This window comes from Kogia breviceps, chromosome 7, assembly GCF_026419965.1.
Source record: "Kogia breviceps isolate mKogBre1 chromosome 7, mKogBre1 haplotype 1, whole genome shotgun sequence".
NCBI lineage: Eukaryota > Metazoa > Chordata > Mammalia > Artiodactyla > Physeteridae > Kogia > Kogia breviceps.
This window is the reverse complement of record NC_081316.1, coordinates 70,509,055-70,532,125: the sequence shown is the minus strand read 5'-3', so window position 1 is coordinate 70,532,125 and position 23,071 is coordinate 70,509,055. Positions and strand designations below refer to the sequence as shown.

General features: G+C 34.6%; 1 protein-coding gene across 3 annotated transcripts in view; it reads right to left on the bottom strand.

The window, feature by feature from the left end:
* Nucleotides 1-4,262: 4,262 nt before the first annotated feature.
* The window catches only part of DCUN1D5 (defective in cullin neddylation 1 domain containing 5), a 30,301-nt gene continuing 11,492 nt past the window's right edge, over nt 4,263-23,071 (bottom strand). For all 3 annotated transcript variants that reach the window (XM_059068605.2, XM_067038565.1, XM_067038566.1), the window contains 4 exons: nt 11,870-11,978; nt 11,679-11,783; nt 9,626-9,728; nt 4,263-7,595 (listed from right to left, as the gene is read on the bottom strand). In XM_059068605.2, coding sequence (XP_058924588.1) covers nt 7,540-7,595; nt 9,626-9,728; nt 11,679-11,783; nt 11,870-11,978 — 373 coding nt within the window. In that variant the 3' untranslated portion in view covers nt 4,263-7,539. The remainder of the gene's footprint in view (nt 7,596-9,625; nt 9,729-11,678; nt 11,784-11,869; nt 11,979-23,071) is intronic.

The following is a 23,071-nucleotide window of genomic DNA, read 5'->3' as shown; positions in this document are numbered from 1 at the left end:
TTAAATCTCAGAGCTTCCATAACATTGTGGAAGGTAATGATTTTGTGTGTAGCAGAAAATGTTAACATCACATTTGTAATTGAAAAATCACAAAAGTTGGCCCAAATTTCACTAATCACATATTTTCAATTCAGGCCTATTCTCTGGCTATACTTACTAAGTGATCTCATCCATGCCCTGACTTAAAATAAGGCTATACACCAATGATGTCATATGATATACATATATATAGTACACATCCAGCTCAGACCTCCCTATAACTTCAAATTCAAATATCCAACTGCATGCTCTACATTTCCCTTGGGACATCTAATAGGCCTAACTAACATAACATATCCAAAATTAAATTCGTGATTTTCCATCCTCAAACATGCTCCTGAGTCTTATTCATCTTGGTAAATGGCTGCTTCATTCATAGTTCTTCAAGATAAAAATCTTGGAGTGATTCTTGATTCTTCTTTCTCATACCCCACATCCAATCCATCAGTATATTCTACCAGCTCTATTATCAAAATATTTTCAGAATCTGACCACTTATTATTTCCATTGCCCTCGGTCTCATTCAACCTACACCATTTCTCATCTGGATTACTGTATTACCCTCCTATCTAATTCTACAGACTTCCATCCTCGCTTTGATCAGAACCCTAATTGCTTCCCCCTTCACTCAATGAAAGTCTAAGTCTTTGGAAAAGAGTACAATGCCCTACATGATTAACTACAATCAGGCACAACAATCATTACTCCCAATCTCTCTAACCTCAATTTTCTCTTTTTTTTTTTTTTTTTTTGGTGCTACGCGGGCCTCTCACTGTTGTGGCCTCTCCCATTGCGGAGCGCAGGCTCCGGACGCACAGGCTCAGCGGCCATGGCTCACGGGCCCGGCCGCTCTGCGGCATGTGGGATCTTCCCGGACCGGGGCACGAACCCGTATCCCCTGCATCGGCAGGCGAATTCTCAACCACTGCGCCACCAGGGAAGCCCTAACCTCAATTTTCTAATCCTGGCTAATACTCTCGTCTTGCTCGTTATCGTCTCAATGATTTTCTTGCCATTTCTTAAAAACACCAAGCAGACTACCAGCTCAGAACAGTAGTCCTGAGCTGACGACTGAAGAACAGAAAGTCCTTCTGCCTGGAATGCTCTTCTCCTGATTATCCATATGGCTTAACCGTTTACTTCTTGAGATTTCTGCTCAGTATCACTTCATCAGTGTATACTCCATTTAAAATGGCAACCCTATACTCACACACTCCCCAGACCCCTTCCTCGACTTATTTTCCCTTAATAGCATGCCACCATACGATATTTTATCAACTTTTAACATATTTTATCAATTAAAATGAAAATCCCATAAGGGTCAGAAATAGTTGTCTATTCTATGCCTAGAACACATCTCAGAACATACTAGATGCTTGGGATTTATTGAAACATTTAGTCCAAGAGGAATATGAATAAGTCAGATATAATAAGGGGTAGAATAAAACAGAAAATCTCAGCTATTCCAATTTATACAGAATGGAAAAATTTGTTAGAAAAAAAAGAACTATTCTGACTAATTGCTTTTCATTTAAATACCAAGGTGTATTCATTCAACATTTACTTAGTGCTGTTGATAGGGCCCTGTTTGAATTTCACAACAACACTGGTAAGTACTATTATTGCTATTTTACAGACAATAAAACTGAAGATGACAGAAGTCAAGTGACTTGTCTAAAAGTGACATAACAAGGATGTGGCAAAGAGGAAACCAACTCAGTTTGCTTTGATATTACTTCTAAAACCTCTCTCAATATTTAAAGTAGTTTCAAGGAATGATATAAATCCAAAAACAGGTAAGGTTTCTGCATTTGTAGATTAAAAATAACTGCATAAACTTGCTATAAGCCATCTGATTTGCATAATAGAATACGGGGAAAGTACTAAAGGTAAACTAATTGCACTTAATTCAATACAAAAAATAATTTTGCTAAGTTTGGTAACTTAATAACACTAAGTCTCTAATGACAAGTTGTTTAAATAATTTAGCCTTTCATCTTTCATGGTTCAAATGCAACTGGAAGCAATCATATGGAAGCACATTTTCTTTTCACCAAAATATGTGAAGGACTTTTATCCACAAAGCTATTTTCTACATGGAAAAATAAATTATGGGTAATACCCAGTGACAGTTTATTTACACACACACACACACACACACACACACACACACACACACACCATTGGGTCTGGGGGGGTAAAGCTGGTTTCATACATACCCATTTTGCTTATTTTTGTTAGCTTTAAAAATAATTTTAAGTACTGTATTTGAGTATTTCATAATATCCACAATTTTAGTTTATATGTAAAACAACACATCATGTGTGGTACAATTTTCATTATTACTTTAAAGCTGAGAAAACCAAAATTGCAAAGGATAAAATTTCTTCAAAATGATATAACTTGGGGAAAAACTAAGAAAATTTTAATATAACTCTTACATTTATGGACCATAGATCCATGAAATAAATAAAATAAAGCTCCAATAAAATTGGCGTCATAAGATAAGAATCCATACTCATGTTAAAGTCTAACCTTTTTACTGGATGTATTTTAAATAATATTTAACACATGATAAACCAGAACCCATGCAAAATTGAGCCGTATTATAAAAGGTTTAATAAATTACAGACAAAGCACACAAAATAAAAAGAAAATGATCAAACCAATAACTGGTCTAGGAAAGGAGCAAAGGAAGCACTATCTGTACAGGATATAAAAGATTATAAAGTGGATATGGCAAATTTGTTTTATTAAGACTGATATTTGAAAAAAGGTAAATTGTGCTTTAAAAGATCTAAAGATTTGGTCCAGTGAAGTAAAAGTTCGCAAGAAGGGTCTCTACAATTAGTGAATTAGAGATATTTCACCTGAGGCTTGGGGCTGGAATTTACCTTTACATAATCTATATAAATTTGACCATAAAAGTTAGACTGCTTTTTTGGGCTTCGGCAGTACTACTTATAGGTAACAATGTCTGTCAACAAAAAAGACTACATTCATTAAAAAATTATATGATCTAGGGACTTCCCTGGCAGCGCAGTGGTTAAGAATCCGCCTGCCAGTGCAGGGGACATGGGTTCAAGCCCTGATCCGGAAAGATCCCACATGCCGCAGAGCAACTAAGCCTGTGTGCCACAGCTATTGAGCCTGCGCTCTAGAGCCCGGGAGCCACAACTACTGAGCCCACGCACCTAGAGCCTATGCTCCGCAACGAGAAGCCACCGCAATGAGAAGCCCACGGCACCGCAAGGAAGAGTTGCCCCTGCTCGCCGCAACTAGAGAACGCCCGCGCAGCAATGAAGACCCAATGCAGCCAAAAATAAATAAATAAATAAATTTATTTTTAAAAAATTATGATCCAAAATATTTAATAATCCAGGTTGGCCTTTCCTCAGGATATCAAAGATATTTTGTTGTTACTTCTCTTTTCTCCTGAAGAGTAAATAAAGCCTTCTTTGAAATGTTTCCATGTAATGATTGCCAGTATCAGTCAAGAAGTAATACTACCTCAAGAAGAGAGAATTCCTCTTTAAGAATTCTTTAGATGTATGATTAAGAGATTATTTTTCCTTTTCTCTTTGTTTAACATAGAAATGCATTTAAATTATGTATTAAAATGTCCCAAATTTATTTGATACTTTAGACATTTGGTAAGCACATGAGAGATGTGCTACAAAACTAGGCTATAGGAGCCTTGAAAGCCCGAACAAAACTTTATCAGATTATGAATTATCATAACAGTTTTAAGTACACTTCAAGAAAGCAGTTAAAAAAATTAGTATTCTTACTGGCTTCTCAAGCTGAGTACATAATGTATTTCAATAAATGCTTTTAAAACTTCACATAAGCATTTAAGGAGAAGGGACATGTTTTCATGAAGAAATGGTTCAAAGTAAAATGTTTCAGGGCTTCCCTGGTTGCACAGTGGTTAATATTCTGCCTGCCAATGCAGGTTTGAGCCCTGGCCCAGGAAGATCCCACATGCCGTGGAGCAACTAAGCCCGTGTGCCACAACTACTGAGCCTGTGCTCAAGAGCCCGCAAGCCACAACTACTGAGCCCACGTACCACAACTACTGAAGCCTGTGTGCCTAGAGCCTGTGCTCCGCAACAAGAAGCTACCTCAATGAGAAGCCCATGCACCGCAACGAACAGTAGCCCCCGCTCACCACAACTAGAGAAAGCCCGCGCGCAGCAACAAAGACCCAACACAGCCAAAAGTAAAAACAAACAAATAAATAAATTTATTTTTTTAAAGTAAAATGTTTCATTGTTAATACTCTACATTAACTTGTATGCTTTAAAAACTCTATCTTAAAATTCTACTCTCTTCCTCACCTCCTCACACAGTGACAGCATTAATATGGTTAAAGATAAATTTTTGGCTCAACAGATGAAAAGGCATTTGTATTTAAGAGAAATACTCTTGAGGGTCAATCTAACATTCCCATAGAAGGCCCTCATATTCCCATTTAAGAAACACTAATCTAGAGTACTTCAAACAAAGTAATACTCAAATCAACAAAACCTATACATTATACATAAAAATACTATTACTGTAAAAAATGGATTATGTCAAGAATTTTACTGGAAGCATTCGAAAAACAAGAAACCATTAGACAATAAAAGACAAACATTGCAACAGAGTCAGATCAGCACACAATACACCATTTTTTATCTCCTATTCAAGTAAGTTACCTGAATCCCTAGGCTATTTCCTAAAGATACCATTCCTTGTTAAAAATTATTGGCTCCGAGGGTTTGGGGGACAAACTCTCCATCCTCTCAGAGAATCAACACCTGGCTCTACTTTTTTCCAGTAGTATAACATCTGTATGTTATTCTGTAAGAAGTCATTTCCAATTACCAAGCACCATTGAGTATTTCATACCACATAAAGGAAGTAATACTGAAAATTTTACAACAGGAGTTCTGGGAAGGCACTTAAAGCTAACTAGCTAAAAGAGCTCCAACAGTTAGAAGGTTTCTTTTTCATACTGCAGGCTCCTTAATACTATCTTCTTTGCTTATACTACTTAACCTCTTGATCAGTAGTTTCCCAATAAATTATGTTCAAATATAAATTAAAAAAGAAAAGACAAGAAAGGTCAAGCCCACATTCTGAGATGAATGAGGCAGAGTAAGTTTGCTTCCAAAATAAATGAATGTTATGACTCTAAGAAGTTAAGAGATCTAAGAAAAGCAAGAGAGTAAAGCAAGCATGGCCTGGGTATAAGTAGGCTGTTGACTTAAGCAAGAAGTAAGTTTCATTTAAATTTTCAGGTTCAAAGTCTAAAAGGTATCTTTGGATAAGTAAGCAAACTAAATAGTTCCATATATTTTATTTATTTAAAGGTCATCTATAAGTTTTGAGTGTTCCTTATTTCACTTTAATATTGAAGATGACAAACAATAAATTTTGTTCAGGCCATAAATGGACAACTTGTAAAATTTCATTTAAATTATATGTTTTGGAATTAAATAAAAATGGGCAATATTCTTCAAGTTCAGAAGTTGTTCCTTGAAGAGTCAAATTATAAAGACTCAAATGTCTAAAAATCAAAATGCTTTACAGTTGTCCCTCAGTATCTGAAGGGGACTGCTTCCAGGAGCCCCCAAGTTTACCAAAATCTGCAGATGCTCAAGTCCCATAGTTGGCCCTCCACATCCACAGGTTCTGCATCCATGGATGCAGAATCCATGGATACAGAGGGTTGACTGCATACTTATTTTAAAATATCTGCCTATAAGCAGACCCACACAGTTCAAACCCATGTTGTTCAAGGATCTACTGTACTTATAACAAATTTAATATGAAAACATCATTCATAATGTCATAACACTGTATGCTCAGTTCCAATAATTCAGTGATTCTAATACTTAGCACAAGTATTCCAGGAAAATTAACCCTATCTATCAGACATTTAAGGGAAAAATTATTTTCCATATTATATCAGTGTTTTACAAAGTTGTAAAAAGTGATTTCATTAAGAAGTAAAACAGCAATCATTTTCTCCCAGCCCATTATCCAAAAAGCAAAATAAAATAAAATAAAAATCTTTAAAATGCTATTCTCCCATAATCACTTCTGTAATCACTCATTAAATAAATTCACCATTAAAAATCAACCTTTACCTTAAATCCCAATAGAAATGTCCTTATTATGGAAAAGTAACTTATTTACTTTTCTCCACTCATACAATGAAACTAGGAATGTTACGGAGGTTGTGACTTGACTGTAAATGTGAACAAGGTTTTCTTATCACTGGGATATTGGATGGTTTGAAAAGGAATGTACAAACAGCCCTGCTGCTAGTCCAAAAGATGCTTTTCGTGTGAATTAGAAAAAAGGCTGTCCTGTCCTCAAGATACTTTATTGCCAAGTCAGAAATATGATAATTAGCAATGTAATTGTATCAATATAAATGGCACCCTTGAGTTGGGCACAATTACACCCAGAGTTCTCCCATAAGTCCTTATTCTATTATATATTTTTTCCAATATATATTTTAACTAAATCCACAACATCAGAGTTAAGGTTCTCTTATGACCAAAAAAGAGATGGGGGAGGGGCGTCCTCAACAAAACTCCCCAAATCACAAAATGACAGTTAAAAACGATCATATATATATGCCACTAACAACAACAATAATGATGCTACAGCTTCAATACTAGTCTTAATTTCTCTCCTAAGGCTGTCTGATTTTGAAACTATTAATATATGAACCTTGCTCTTTCAAATATAAATGAAATTTTTAAACTGACAGAATACAAAAAACTTAAAATTCACATTAAGAATATACATGCAATGCTGATTTCTGCTTATTGACAATATTATTTAATGGTTAGGAAAAAAAATAACTAGACATAATCTTTCCAATTCTAAACTGTGCAGATAAAGTATGTGCACAGTATGTTGGCAGCTTTCACAGAAAACCACAGCTGAAAGCTGGAGCACTTCCAATATCCAGACATGTATTTTATTAGCTGAATCAGAAAATCATTACCCCAGAAGTCAAGGCCAATAAATATTCTTTCTAATTGTGCAGAGATGAATATAATGAGCTATACCATCAGTGGACTACATTGCCAAATATTAAGATTGTTTAAAATCTTTAAAATTTCACAAATTCCCAGTATGACAGACCTCTAAAATTCAAGAATTAAAATTTACAAAAATAAATACCACTCTGACACTCAAGGGACATCTTCACTTTAAGGCCTTTGTCACAAATCTGAATCTTTATTGTTCTGAAATAAATGTTATAAACATAACTCAAAACAAAAACTTCAATATTCAGTCTCGGAAGAGGTGTGGCTCAATGCCCATAACATGTAACAAGAAAACTTCCTTTAAAAAAAAGGAAAAAAAAGTACTATGAGAAGTCTTTCATGAGTGAAAATGCACCCCTTTGGTTTTTTCTTTTTTTTCCTTGTCTCATTAGCTTGTACACACGTAAGGATCTAAAGGTTTGCATTTTCTTCACAATAGTTCTTGCTATGACGTTTGACGAACTTTCTGCCACTCGACAAATTCATCAAGAAGAACAGGCCCTAAAAATAAAAGGAGCAATTTTATTAAGAGTTCAGGGAACACATCTCTCCAACTATAAAACAAACTCCCCACAAACTCTGTGGTGATGATAGGGAACTAACCCTTCCCTTCTCCAGGTGGTTTCCTTTCAGCCTCCCTATTCTACTTCATGAGTGCTTTCTTAGCCTTTTTTTTTAGACATAAGGGACTTTCCACAATAGATATTTGTAGAAACCTCCTTCTCAAGATTTGTTTCATGAACTCTCCAATACTAAGTCAATATTAACCTCTCCCTTTTTCTAACTGCGCACAGCTTTCTGCCATTTAATTATTAAACAATCTGAAAAGTGTTTAATGTAGTATTTCTGTTACCTCACCAAGAAGTTTGTAAGTTTATTGAAGGTGTGGCCATATTAGAGACATATATTGTTCCAGTAATAGGACCTAGTATAAATCTGAACACAAAGCAAGTACCTAACAAATACCTGACTTAAGAACTATTGTAAAAAGATATTTTTATAACGCAGGGGGTTCAAATTCATTTACTTACAGAAGTCAGATAGGTTAGATAAGCTCACTGTTTATCTTTTGTAAATGTAGGAAAACTCATTGCCACAAAGAAATATGCTTGCCCTATTCTTAAAGCACACAACCCTCTGGTGGTCTCACTTTTTCTCTTGCTTTTGATAGACATATTTCTCTACTGTAAGAAAAACAGCAGATCAGCATAATAATAAATGGAAACTGAAAAGCAACCTAGTTGTTGGCATACTGTGGACCAGCACACCAGAACGCAAGTCCAACATAAGCCACTACTTGGTTCCAGCCTAAGTCCTATAAAAGAACACAGGAACAGTTTTGTCAGATTTTCTAACTTTTCAAGCAAATCCAGAAGCTGTAGTTGTCTCAGTTATAATGTTGACTCAAATGCACATGAAAACATACATTTGCAGGCCAGACAAAGCCCTTGGGCTCCCAGTTTACTGCTGTAAGGTATTATTTCTAAAAATATTAAATTTTATACCATTTTGTAGGGGGAAGACACAATATATATAGAAAGAAATAAAGTTATCCCTTCTTCAGTATTTTGTTTCTTCAGTGTCACAAAAATAAGTCCATAATTTCAGTTTACATTTATAGGAATGTATCTTTTCTATGTAACCCTTCACAACATTAAAACAACATATGCAACCAAACTGGTGGTGGGAAATAAAAACTTAATTTAGGGCTTCCCTGGTGGCGCGGCGGTTGGGAGTCCGCCTGCCGATGCGGGAGACGCGGGTTCGTGCCCTGGTCTGGGAGGATCCCACGTGCCGCGGAGCGGCTGGGCCCGTGAGCCATGGCCGCTGAGCCTGCGCGTCCGGAGGCTGTGCTCCGCGGCGGGAGGGGCCACGGCGGTGAGAGGCCCGCGTACCGCAGAAAAAAAAAAAAAAAAAAAAAAAAAAAAAAAAAAAAAACTTAATTTATAGTGAGAATTCGTTTGGCTTATCTAAATAATTTATCATGACTTCAAAGTTTTTTTATGGCATTCTGGATTTTCCACTTTAGGGGATGAACAGATATTTTAATTTGAAGGATTAAAAAATTGTAAATATTTCATTTCCTGTTTACTCAATAATTTCTGAGGGAAGTTACTTTAACATCATTTGCCATATTGTGAATGGCTATTACGATATTAATTTTAAAGCTTCTGCTATTGCAGCTGAGGTTTTGCTTTCCTATTTTAAAAATCATGACTATACTCTTCTTTCATAGGAAAATGCCAGGAAAGGCAGGAATAAAGCAGAATTTTAGCTTCTAGCTGCAGAAATTATATTCTAAATTTAGCTACCAAGTAACCAAAAATACTTCATTTACTAGCACAGATTTTATAACGTTGCTCAATCTAAGTTCTCTACCTTCTACACCTGCCTCCTCCACACTTCCCACACAATTAAATAAGAAATTGTTAGGAAGTTTAAATCCTTTATGGTAATGCTACCAAATCCACGTTCTCATTTAATAGTTTTAAGAATTTTGCTTTCATAGGAAAACATTATATTATACTTACAAGCACCATCTTCATCATAGTTACTAAGATCGGCATGGACTGTTCTGCTGAATTCTAACACATTGTACCACTGATCTTTGTTCATAACGCGATACTTTGATTGCTGTAGAAATGATATAAATTTTGGATTACAGAACAAGCACTATTTATTAGGACTTGACTTCAATAAATTCAGTTATAACCTTTTTTCTGTGATTTAGTCTTTCCTAAAACATATTCCTCTTTTAATTATTTGTGTTTCTAAGAGAATCCTCAGGGTCATTTAGATGTCAACTTCATCAAATTTATTTTTCCCTTTATTTTTCTTTCATTCTTTTTTTTGGGGGGGGGCAGGGAATGGCATGTGGGATCTTAGTTCCCCCACTAGGGATCCACCCCCTGCAGTGGAAGCATGGATCTTATCCACTAGACTGCCAGGAAAGTCCCCTTCTTTCATTCTTGAGGAATAACATGAGCATCAAGGGCACTAATAGTAAGGGTAAAACTCAATAAAGTTTTACCAATGTATACGCTTGTGTAATCACCAATGAGATCAAGCTATACAATGTTTCCTAACACAGTAAATTCCCTCCTACTGCTTCTCATTAAATCATTTCTTTACATAAGATTTACTGTTTAGCACATTTTGAAGTTGGCATCTTTGGAGGCAATGGAAAAGGTATAGACTTGGGTTCAAATCTCACTTCTGCTACTCGAGTGATCTTGGGAAAGTTATTCATTGGCTAAGTGGAGATAAAACATAATTCAAAATGGTGTTATAAAGATTTAAAAAGATAATGTATGTCAAACACCCTCCACGTAACAAGCATTTGAAAATATTTACTTATCTCAGCTCCTTTTAGAGGGGAATATTTTTACAGAGTTATACTTACTGTTGCCCCAAAACTACTAATATGAGGAAGATTGATAACATCCGTCAACCAATCTACTTTATTAGGCTTAAAGATTTAAGTGTGCACAAACCCATTCATATAAGACCTTCTTATACCACTGTCTCTTATCACAAGTTTTAAACAAAACTAATCTGGGGAACTTGTTATGATAAACAACCAGCTTTATGAGAAATTATTTTCAAAGCAAAAGCATCTGTATTCAAGAAACAGTGAGGGTTTCTCTGGTGGCACAGTGGTTGAGTCTGCCTGCTGATGCAGGGGACACTGGTTTGTGCCCCGGTACAGGAGGATCCCACATGCCATGGAGTGGCTAGGCTCATGAGCCATGGCCGCTGAGCCTGCACGTCCGGAGCCTGTGCTCCGCAACGGGAGAGGCTACAACAGTGAGAGGCCCACGTACAGCAAAAAACAAAAAAAGAAGAAAAAAAGAAAGAAACAGTGAGAAGTATACAAAAAATAAAATCAAATGAAATAAAATGAAATAAACAAAATAAAATAGAAAGCACAAAAACAGACAGGAAACTAAAGACAGCAATGAAAAAAAGGACAGTATCTTTTTCAAACCACCACATACAGAAGGTGCTATGATAAACCTTCTAAAAGAATACTTTCTTCATAAATTCAGCAAATATTTCTCAGTAATCACTATATTTAAGTACATCCTCATATTTGTGTACATAAAAGTTTATTCTAATTCTTTAGATTGAGCCTAAGTTTTAATACTAAAATTGGTTCTCTTATATTTATTTTTTCAGCCTAATACCCTGTATAACAGAGAGAAACCTGATTTAGAAAGCTTGAGATTTGTGCACTAGCATAAATTCTCTCCTGCAAAAATCCCAAGAACCTAATTTTACATGAAGGATGTCTGTGCTAAAATATATTTCTTGAAGGTTTCTTTTTTATCTTTTGTTTAGGGGGGGTTGGGTTGCAAGACAGGGAATAAAAGTAACTTATGTACAGAATATGTTAATGAACATAAACTCATGTCTAAAAATGACAGCGGATATGTACACATTTTAACAAATTTTCAAACACTTAAGCAGAATTTTTAAAAAGCACAGTATTAAAAAATCTACTTGTTTTTCTTCAATTAAAGGTATATTTTCAATCAGCTTAAGTTTTAAAATATTATTTTAAAAATAAAAACACATACATACCTCCAGGTACTGGTAAAATACTGAAAACAGTGGCCATGTCCTCCCAAGGAGAAGAGCTAACATAGACTTAGCTGTATCAATATCAAGGCTTCTCTGATCTTTATCCTAAAATAAAGGTAAAAAAGTTTTCCTAAGTGTGGTTTAAAGATTAAAAAAAATATTAAAATTGAAAACATGGAAATTCGACCTACCCTTGCAAAATCAAAGGCATATCTGTAGATATTCTTAAATGAAGAAATATCATTCAACTGTGAGCGCAAAAAGTCAAATTTGTTTTGTAGCTTTTCTGTGCAGTCACACCTTAAATTAAAAAAATCAAACATATTACATAATTAAGAAAATTACATAAAAGTATCTTTAGGGGTTAGAAGGAATGCATTAAAGAAAAAAGTGAGCACATTTATGAAGTTAATTTAGGTTTAAAATTCTCTGATTCACAAATTTAGAAAAACTATTGCCTTGTATCTACCAATGCAATACAAAAAGGAAAAAGGATAAAAGAAAAAGAAAATCTGGCCATCAATGAAAGTTCACTCCAATAACTTTTCTTTAAAAAAAAAAAACCCACAACTCCATCAAAAACTCGAATAAAATCACAAATATTTGATAAAAAGAGAGGTACTAAAATGTGCTTTTACCACAAATAAAGTTAAGATGACAGAACAAATAAAATTAATCAGGCCTCTGATACAAATTTCACTGGGAAGTTCTTAGGCACCAGCTTGGTGAAAGAGATTAGCCATGATTGCTTTTACAAGTTTAGTATATAACCCAGAGGAAATACATTAGTAATTCAGTCATAAAGTCAGATTCCTACATTTTTAGTAAACAAAAAAAGTAAATCAGTGATAACACCTAACTTCACATAAGGCACATATACAAAAGAATGCAAACAAGTAATACATGTTATTTCTAAAGATAAGACATGAAGTATAAGAAGCTAAAGAGATGGAATGTTCAAAAATATTTACTGGTTTTCTGACTCTCCCTGGAATTGATATATTCCCCTCCTTAGGAAGAAGCAAGGCAGACAAAGCCTTTCACAACTGGCACAAATCTCCAGTCTCATCTCCTGCCAGGGCCCAATATCCTTAAAATATAACTGTGCTCTAGTTATAATTTCACTTACCATTCCCAAATGTCACAGCTATGCTTTAGCACACATTATTTTATCTACTTGATATGCTGTTCCTTCTAACATTTTGACAAAATATTACTCATTAAAACCTAACTCAGAGTTTGTGCTCTCTGAGATCATCTGACTCCCTCTGATCAAATTAGTTGTGCCATCTACTGTGACCAACTGCATTCCACTCAAAACTGAATTTTAGTATTCATGACGTAGACACCTAGCATTCTCAGCTTTAACCAAGACTTTCACTATTCTAAATCAAAAATGTGATGTGTAGTGACTTATTGTTTTATTAAGGTGTAAATATCTGAATAAATTTCTAGTGTTACTTAACTCTTGCATTCTTATAAGCCAAACTTGGCGATGTTACCTATTTTATACACTGCTAGATATCTTGCTATGTTCATAAGTGAGACTGGCTTGTAAATTTTATTCTTTCACACTCTCTTTTCTAGTTTTATAACAAGCTTATATCATAAGCTTCAAAAAAAAAAAGAGAGAAATAGTACCCTTTCTTCTGTTTTCTGAAAAAGTTTACTGAACACTGGAATTAGGAACTGTCTAAACTCAGTAACTGAATATCCACCTGGGCCTTTTCACTGAGGGAAGTAAAACCTTTAAAATACTAAATCAGCATTTTAAATGGCTATCAGACCATTCAGATTTTCTATGTCTTTTTAAATCACTTTTGGTCATTTATACACTTTTCTGATCATTTATTTCATATATAATTTTATTTAAATATGCCAATTAAAATATTTATAATATTTTCTAATATGATTATCACATTTATATATTTTTGCCTTGTCTTTGCTTTTCTTAATCACCTTGCCATAATTTAATTCTCTCAATTGTATCTTTTTTCTATTTTACTAAGGTCTGGACATCTTTTTATCTCTTTTCTTCTGCTTTCTTTGGGTTAATCCTTTTTCTAACTTCTTAAATTAGATACCAGTTCATTTGGTTTCAGGCTTTTTTTCTCTTTTAATATAAAATTTAACACTATAGACCTCCCTCTAAGTACAATTTTAGCTTCAGCTAGTTTTGTAAGTATTATTGGTTTGATTATTCACTTGTAAATGATGCCTTAACAAGAGTGGTTTCAGAGAAGTCACAGGGATAAAAGTTTTGCTAGAATAGGTTTAAAAGAGAGAACGAGAAGAGAGAAACTAGAGAAAATAAGCATAGACAATTGCTTTCAAAGAGTCTGGTTCTAAAATGGAGCAGACTTGCACTGCTGGTGGGAATGTAAATTAATACAGCTACTATGGAGAACAGTATGGAGGTTCCTTAAAAAACTACAAATAGAACTACCATATGACCCAGCAATCCCCACTACTGGGCATATACCCTGAGAAAACCATAATTCAAAAAGAGTCATGTACAAAAATGTTCATTGCAGCTCTATTTACGATAGCCAGGACATGGAAGCAACCTAAGTGTCCATCAACAGATGAATGGATAAAGAAGATGTGGCACATATATACAATGGAATATTACTCAGCCATAAAAAGAAATGAAACTGAGTTATTTGTAATGTGGTGGATAGACCTGGAGTCTGTCATACAGAGTGAAGTAAGTCAGAAGGAGAAAAACAAATACTGTATGCTAACACATATATATGGAATCTAAGAAAAAAAATGTCATGAAGAGATTAGTGATAGGACGGGAATAAAACACAGACCTACTAGAGCATGGACTTGAGGATAGGGGGAGGGGGAAGGGTAAGATGTGACGAAGTGAGAGAGTGTCAGGGACATATATACACTACCAAATGTAAATTAGATAGCTAGTGGGAAGCTGCCGCATAGCACAGGGAGATCACCTCTGTGCTTTGTGACCACCTAGAGGGGTGGGATAGGGAGGGTGGGAGGGAGGGTGACACAAGAGGGAAGAGATATGGGAACATATGTATAACTGATTCACTTTTTTGTAAAGGAGAAACTAACACACTATTGTAAAAGTTATACTCCAATAAAGATGTTAAATAACTAAACAAATAAATAAATAAATAAAACGGAGCAGAGAAAAGAGCTCTAAAGTGGGATAGTGAAGGAGGGCTGAAGGTTTGCTTTTTTAAAAAACAGATACAAGAAATAACTTCTACTTCTAGGAAAATGAAGTAAATGTTCTCTTCCCTATCTCTCCTGCTAATTCAACTAAAAGCCCTAGACATTATATATAAAACAAACAAAAGAAGACTCTGAAAGAATCTGAAAAACAATACAGTAGTATGTTCCCTGGGTTTTCTTTTTGCCTTGTCTATCCCAGACCTGGAGATGAAGGAGTCAGCAAAACGGAAATGCCAATGAGGGCAGACAAACAAAACAAAACAAAACAAAATCCTGCTCTCCCGCTAGTCAAAAGTAAGCTAGTCAAAAGTAAGCAGCCTAACAAGACAGAAAACATTAGAAAGAAACACTCTTCTCCTGTCAAACACCAAAGAAAAAACTGGCTCAAACCCCAGCAATGCCAGCAAAGACTGAATGGGGACCTGAATGGTCTACCCTCACCAGAGTATAAGGAGTTTGCCCTCTCAAATTCTGCAGTGTCAATAGTGGGAACCACATGGGGAACACGAACTTCTACTTCCACCGGTTAGTAAAAAGCAGCCAATCCTCCTCTGACCTGAGGTACCGTCAGAGGAGGATTTATAAAGAGTCAGGGCTTTCACCATCACTGCAGGAACAAGGTCACCACCCTAGTAGTGTCAGTAGAGATTTTTTGGGGAAGCCACCACCCTAGTAGTGTCAGTAGAGACTTTTTGGGGAACAAGAAAGTATCGGTGGAGGCCTAGTGGGACCTAATACTTTCATGTCTGCTAACAGTAATAAGGACTTCCCTCCTCGGATGTCAACAGATGCAGAGTGAGGAACTTCGATTTCTATAGGCTGTAAGTAATAAGGTAGTGGCCCTCACTCTTCCTGCTGAAGTGGTATGAGAGGAAGCTAGCTAAAACAGAAGGCTTAAGGAAGATCCAGAGTTTCATAACGTAATACTCAAATCTTCCAGGTTTCAATAGAGAAGAAAAAATAATTGCTTGCCATAGCAAGAACCAAGATCTCAAATAGAAAGGAAAAAGACAATCAATAGATGCAAACACTGAAATGATAGAGATGTTTAGAATTATTTGACACAGATTTTAAAGCAGCTATTATAAAAATGCTTCAATAAGCAATCATGAACAAATTAAAACAAATGAAAAGATAGAAACTACCAGCAAAGAAATACAAAGTCTAAGGAAAGAAATATATAAAAAGAACCAAATGGAAATTTTTGAATTATAAAATACAGGGCAGACTTAAACCCTAATATATCAATAATTACATTATATATTAGTCTAAATATAACAATTATAAGACAGAGATTGACAAAGTAGGTCAAATAAACCAAACAAAACTAACCCTGCTATTTAGAAGAAACTGACTTCAAACATAATACAGGCAGATTGAAAGTAAAAGAATGGAAAAAGATATATTGTAGAAACAATCAAAAGAAAAGAGGGGTGGCTACACTAATATCAGCTAAAGTAGACTTCAGAGCAAAGAAATTAACAGAATAGAGAGGAACACACATAATGACAAAAGGTCAGTCCACCAAGACATAACAATCTTAAATGTATGCACCAGACAATGGAGCTGCAAAATATGTGAGACAAAAACTTATAGAACTGAAAGGGGAAATAAACAAATTCACAATTATAGTTACAGATTTCCACACCTCTCTCTCAGCAACTGAGAGAACAACTACACAGAACATCAGCAGATGTGTGGAAGAATTCAACAGCACCATCAATCAACAGGATTTAATTGACATTAATAGAACATTCTATTCAATGGAAACAAAATACTTATTCTTTTCAATCCTGAGCCATAAACAAACCTTGACAGATATAAAAGAATTGAAATCACACAGAATATGTCCTCTGACCACAATGAAACCCAACTAGAAATAACACTTAGAAACTAAACAGCCAACTCCTAAATAATCCATGGGTGAGAGCAAGTCTCAATGGAAACCAAAAAATATACTGAACTGAATAAAAATGAAAAAACATATCAAATTTTGTGAGACACAAAGCAGTGCTGACAGGGAAATTTATAGCACTAAATATAAACATCAGAAAAGAGAAAAAGTCTCAATCAATAATCTAAGCTCCTACCTTTGGAATCTTTTCTACAGAAAAAAATCAATGAAACAAAGATGTGATTCTTTGGAAAAGATCAGTAAAATTGACAAGTCTCTAGCAAGAATCACAAAGAAAAAAGAGAAGACAAAGATTACCAACATCAGGGATGAAACAAAGGATATCATTACAGATCTGCAGATATCAAAAGGATATAAATTTGACAACTTAAGATGAAATGGACCAATTCCTTAAAAACAAAAATACAACAGTCAAAATTTTAACTATTTGAGTATGTAAGTATTAAATTATTAATAAATTGAATTCAAAAGTTAAAAACATCTATAAAAGACATCTACAGGCTCAGGTGGTTTCACTGGAGAATTCCACCAATCTTTGAAGACCAATTCTACAGCCTCCTTCAAAAAATAAAGTATAAGGAAAAACTTCCCAATTCATTTTATAAAGCCAGTATCACCTTAACAGCAAAACGAGAAAGACAGTATTAAAAAAAAATCATCACAAGAAAATTTATAGCTATGTATACTGATGGATGTTAACTAGACTTATTGTAATCATTTTGCAATATATACAAATACTGAATCATTATGTTGTATACCTGAAACTAATATAATGTTATATATGTCAATTGTACCTCAATAAATAAGAAAAAGAATAAAATTACAGACCAATATCCCTCATGAAGCTGTAATAAAATATTAGCAAGTAGAATGAAGAAGTATATAAAAATAAGTATACACCATGATCAAGTGGGATTTATTCCAGGTATGCAAGATTGATTCAGTACTCAAAAATCAATGTAATCACATTCATAGGCTAAAAAAAGAAAAATTACATGATTATATGATTTAACGCAGAAAACATATTTAAAATATTTAATATCTACTCATGTTAAAACTCACAGAAAAACAGAAATAGAGGAGAACTCCCTCAACTTGATAAAGAGCACCTACAAACAACCTACCAGAAAAAGTACTTAGTGGTGAAAGACTGATGTTTTTACCTCAGCATGGGGAGCCAAAAAAGGATGTCTGTACTCACCACACTTATTCAACACAGTAGTAGAAGTTCTAGCCAATGCAATATTTCAAGGAAAGGAAATAAAGGGCATACAGACCAGAAAAGAAATAAAACTGTCCCTATTTCACATCATAATCATATGACATGACTATCTGTGGAAAACACAAGGAATACACACAAAAGAATCTTAGAATAAGTGAGTTCAGCAGGGTCACAGGACATACAAAAATCAATTATATTTCTATATATTAATAATGAGCATGTGGATGCTAAAATTAAACATACAATACTACTTACAGTGGTCAAAATAAAGATGAAATATTTAGGTTTAACTCTTACAAAACATGTACAGGACGTATGTCTGACACAAGACTGATGAAAGAAACCAAACACTTAAATAAATGGAGACATATCTATCTTCCACGAATTGGAAGAGTCAAAAAAGTAAAGATGTAATTCTTCTGAAATTCACATTCAGTTTAACAAGAACCTCAGTAAGATTTTTTTGTAAATGTAGATTATTCTAAAATTTTTGCAAAAGCAAAGAAACCGTAGTAGCTAAAAAAAAATTTGAAAAAAGATGAATCAGTCTACCTGATTTCAAGACTTAGTATGTAGCTAAAGTAATCCACACTCTGTGGTAGTGGAAGAAGATCAACAGAACAGAACAGAGAACCTAGAAACAGACCACACAAATATCCCAAATGATTTTTGACAAAAGTGTAAAGCAATTCAATAGGAGAAAGAGCTTTTTCAACAAATGGTACTGGTGCAAGTGGACATCCACAGGTAAAGAAATAAACCAAAATCTAAGTCTCATAGTTTTTAAAGAAATCAACTCAAAATGGATTATTGATTTAAAAGTAAAATGTAAAAATATAAACCTTCTAGAAAAAAAGTAAGAAAAAATTCTCGGGATCTAGAGCTAGGCAAAGAATTTCTTAGACTTGACACCAAAAACACATAAAAAGGAAAATCTGATAAACTGGACATCATCAAAATTTAAAACTTTTGCTCTGCAGAAGTCCTTGTAAGAGAATGAAAACACAAGCTACAGAGGGGGAGAAAATATTTGCAAACCACATATTCAATGAAGGAATTAAATCTAGAATATAGAGAAAACTCTCAAAACTTAACTGTAAAAAAAAAATTTATCCACTATAGCCCTTAACCTCTTTCCTATTTTCCTCAGATATTGTAGGTCACTGATTCCTATTTTATTTACATTTATCTCCTTTGCAGCTCACCTATTGAACTTTAAATCTTTTATATATTTCACTTTTAGAAATGTAATTATCTGAAATCTGATCATCTGAGATCATTCCTCTTTTTTCTTTTAAGATATATTAAATGTAGTTATTTTATACTGAGATTATAATTATTCAAAATATTAGCCTTAAAGTCTTATTTTAAAGTTTAAGATGTTTCCCAACTTTAGTGATTTCTGATTGTTAATGATCACTGAAATTTTTTCTGCAGAAATTGAGGCTTCTGTTTAAAATGCCTTCCTGTACAGAATGGCTTCCACAAAACATATGGGAGTACTGATTACCTGGGACAATTCCAAAATACCTTTCTGGATTGTGCCTAAATCTGACGAAGAGACGTGCTGCGCGGCTTGTGGGTTCTCAGTTCCCCACCAGGGACTGAACCCAGGCCACAGCAGTGAAAGCCTGGAATCCTAACCAGTAGGCCACTGGGAAACTACCCACAAAGAGCTTTTAATTAGGAATTCTCTCAACCAGAAGCCCTCTGCCTCCAACTGTATATGAAGAACCAATCCCAAGCAATCAAGCCTCCATCTATTGGGTAGGTTTGGCATCAATGACTAAATGTAGGAGGTTTTGACCTGATTCTCGTTGCAATTTGTCTCCAGTTCCCAACACGCACAGATAAATGGCCAGATCCTAGGTGACTAAGAATAGGTAGGTATCCTCAGGGTAAATGCCAGCTCTGTAGATCCCTATAGAATCACCATCTCTTATAAATTCTGGCCTCTGATTATTTTCCTTAATTTACAGTCAAGTCCAGGTGTGTTTTTTTAAAAGATGCTTTAATATTTTATCTGACATTTAACTGTTTAACATGGGAAATGGTTTGTTTGCACATTTAGGATGCCATAACTGTCAGAAACAGAAATCAAAATTTGGATAAGTTAATCATCTAATTTTTCTGGGGCCTAGTTCCTTGCAAATGAATAAGTGCACAAAATGTTTCATGCAGAAACAAGAAAAATTTATTTGTACCATTTATTAGAAATTTATTACTTACTATTTCAATAAATGGCTTCTATTAGTATAAAAATTCTTCATATGGAAGTTTTAATGAAAGTTGAAAATGCAGTTAACTTCTACCAGAAGAATACACAAAAGAAACAAATTCTCAGATTACATGCTACTATTAAGCTGTTTGAAAATTAGGAAATATAGTCTTCAATATCTCCAAAGTTATCAACTGAGAATGTTCAGAAGGTACTAGTACTAAAGTAACTAGTTACATGTACTCCCTTCCCCATCATGATCTATTTTAGGTAGGGGCCTCATTTTCTGTAAATCTTTGTAGCTTCCTGAAGTAGTGCTTTTCACATTTTTTTTAGTGATGTGACTCACATTTTCACACAAAGTCTCATGCAGAATCTTAACAGACTTGAGATAATAACATGGGGCCTGGCATATAGAAGCATTGCAAAATTATTTGTTAAATAAAAGTATTATTTAAGAAAATTATGTTAAATAATAAACCACAAAGTAGATGATATATTAATTTAATTACAATAAGTTTCAAAATTCCTACCTGGGGAAAGGTTAGTGGAAAACTGTAGTTCAAACAAAATTGTAAAGTGTATAAGTAGTGACTGACAAGTTTCTCAAGGAGATAAGAATCCAAGAGATTACAATGCTTCCCAAATATTTTACATTCCATAGGTACATAAAGCAACAATATCACTTAGGATATGATCTCAACAAGCTTTAAGACAGAGATAAAGAACGAAGTTTCAAGTCAAATAGAGACCAGTTAAAATTCCAATTTCTCCACTTTCCAGTCATGTGGCTTTAGGCAAGTTACTTAACCTTTACCAATCTGTTTCCCATTTTAAAACGACAAAAACAGTAAGAGACAACCGTAAGATTAAATGAGAATCATGTATTAAATGCGTAGCACAGTTCTTAGCTTGATAGGCTCCTTTTGAGGCAAATGGCTGAAAAATCATCTTCACATTGGTGGCTCTCTCCAAACCATTTCTTATCATTATAATCGTTTATCTACATCTTTCAGTTGAGAAATAATTTAATAGAACTGACAATTAATGTTTTCTTCTTGGAGAAGAGTGAAAAAAATAAGAGCACAAACTTCCGTATTTATTACCAACATCATAAAGACCGTGACCAGACCCAGCAAAACCAGTAATCATGCCCAAGCAGTTAAACACAATTCTTATATTTAATCTAGCCCCAAAACAGACTCACCAGAGTTAATAATGTTGATACCTCTTAACTTGACAAGTTTAGAAAGACTATTTCCCCTGAACTAAAAAGAAAAGCATACTTAACTACTGTAGCATGGAAAGTTAAGAATAGCACTTTTTAAAATAACAATCAAATAAAACCACACAGATTTTAGGGAACACTGGCACAATATGACAGCAATCTCCAAGGTCACTGCTGTTAGAATCAGTGAAATGGGTTTAAATTTCAACATAAAGACTTGGGAATTCATTTCCTGAGTATTGTTAAACATCTGATTAACAAGAGGCTTCTGAATTTCTGCTTCATTTAAGACCTTTAAAATGAGAAAAAACTTTTCATTTACATATTAGATCTAAGTGAGGTTATCTTCCTTAATCATTAAGTCAATAAGAATGCCATGACACACTGATGTATGACAGGAACAACTTTATTCAACAAGTTATGGATTTAGAACTTTCTCTGATGAGACTGGGCACATTGAGAGTGGTATGGCCATAGACTAGAACTTTCTCTGAATCAGGTTTATCAATCAGAACAATACAATTAATCCATCTCTGGGGGGTATCTGGAAATGTGGGGCGGGGGCATTTTGAAATTGTTTTGATGACTCTGGGGGAGAGCAAAGGGAAAGAATGCCAATGGCAATTAGTACTTGGGCCCAAAATGCTAAGTGAATGAGAGTCATAAACCACAGACACCACAGCATCCAATCTATTCAACTCTTCCACTCCCACCAAAAAAATTGTATAAATGTTCCCCATTCCTCTCTCCTAAAGAAAGTGAAGCCAGTTAAGCCTATAATCTTCAAAGTACAGGGCTCAATATGGAGACCAGAAGGTGTACAACTTGTAGTCTACTGGCAGACAGCTTAGTTACCATTCTTGTCAGATGCTATCCTTTTGGCTCTTTTTTTCATTATCATAATCAAGTATACTCTTGTCAAAGATATATGCCCACAATTTTCTCTAACAGCATGGTAGATGCTCCAACAACAAACTTTCAGCTAGCAGATATGAGAAAAGTTATCTGCTCCAGTAAGGTATGCCAGAATAAAATTTTCAAGTATCCTTGGAATCTTGCCTCTACAGATGTACATCTTAATGGGGATAAAGTCCAGTTTTCCTAAAGTTCTCAAAAGAGTCTATGACCTAAAAAAAAAAAAAACAAAAAAAACACCTCCTCTATTGAAAACTATCCCCCAAATCTTTGATGATTCCTACACTCAAAAATCTCTGATGGCTTCCCAAGCTGAAACATATGGTTTAAACTCTCTCAACATATTAGTCAAAGCCCTGCATAATGTAGCCATTATCCCAACTATCTGGAGTTTAAAACTACTCTGTCAATTTTCTTTATGTACCTTTTGATTCTAGCAAACTAGACATATGTTTTCTTTTCTCAAGGCTCTACTCACAATTTCTTCTTCAAACAACATTTTCCTATACCCTCAACCATCAAAATCCTAACCATTCTTCAAGGTCCAGTTTAAATGCCACACCTACAGTAAAGACTTTCCTATCTACTCAGCTGGAATTAACCTCCTTAGCAGCTGTGCTTTCATAGTATTTGGTACTTTTACTCTAGTACTTGTCCCATCCCACCTGGATTTATGGTTACAGTATGCCTA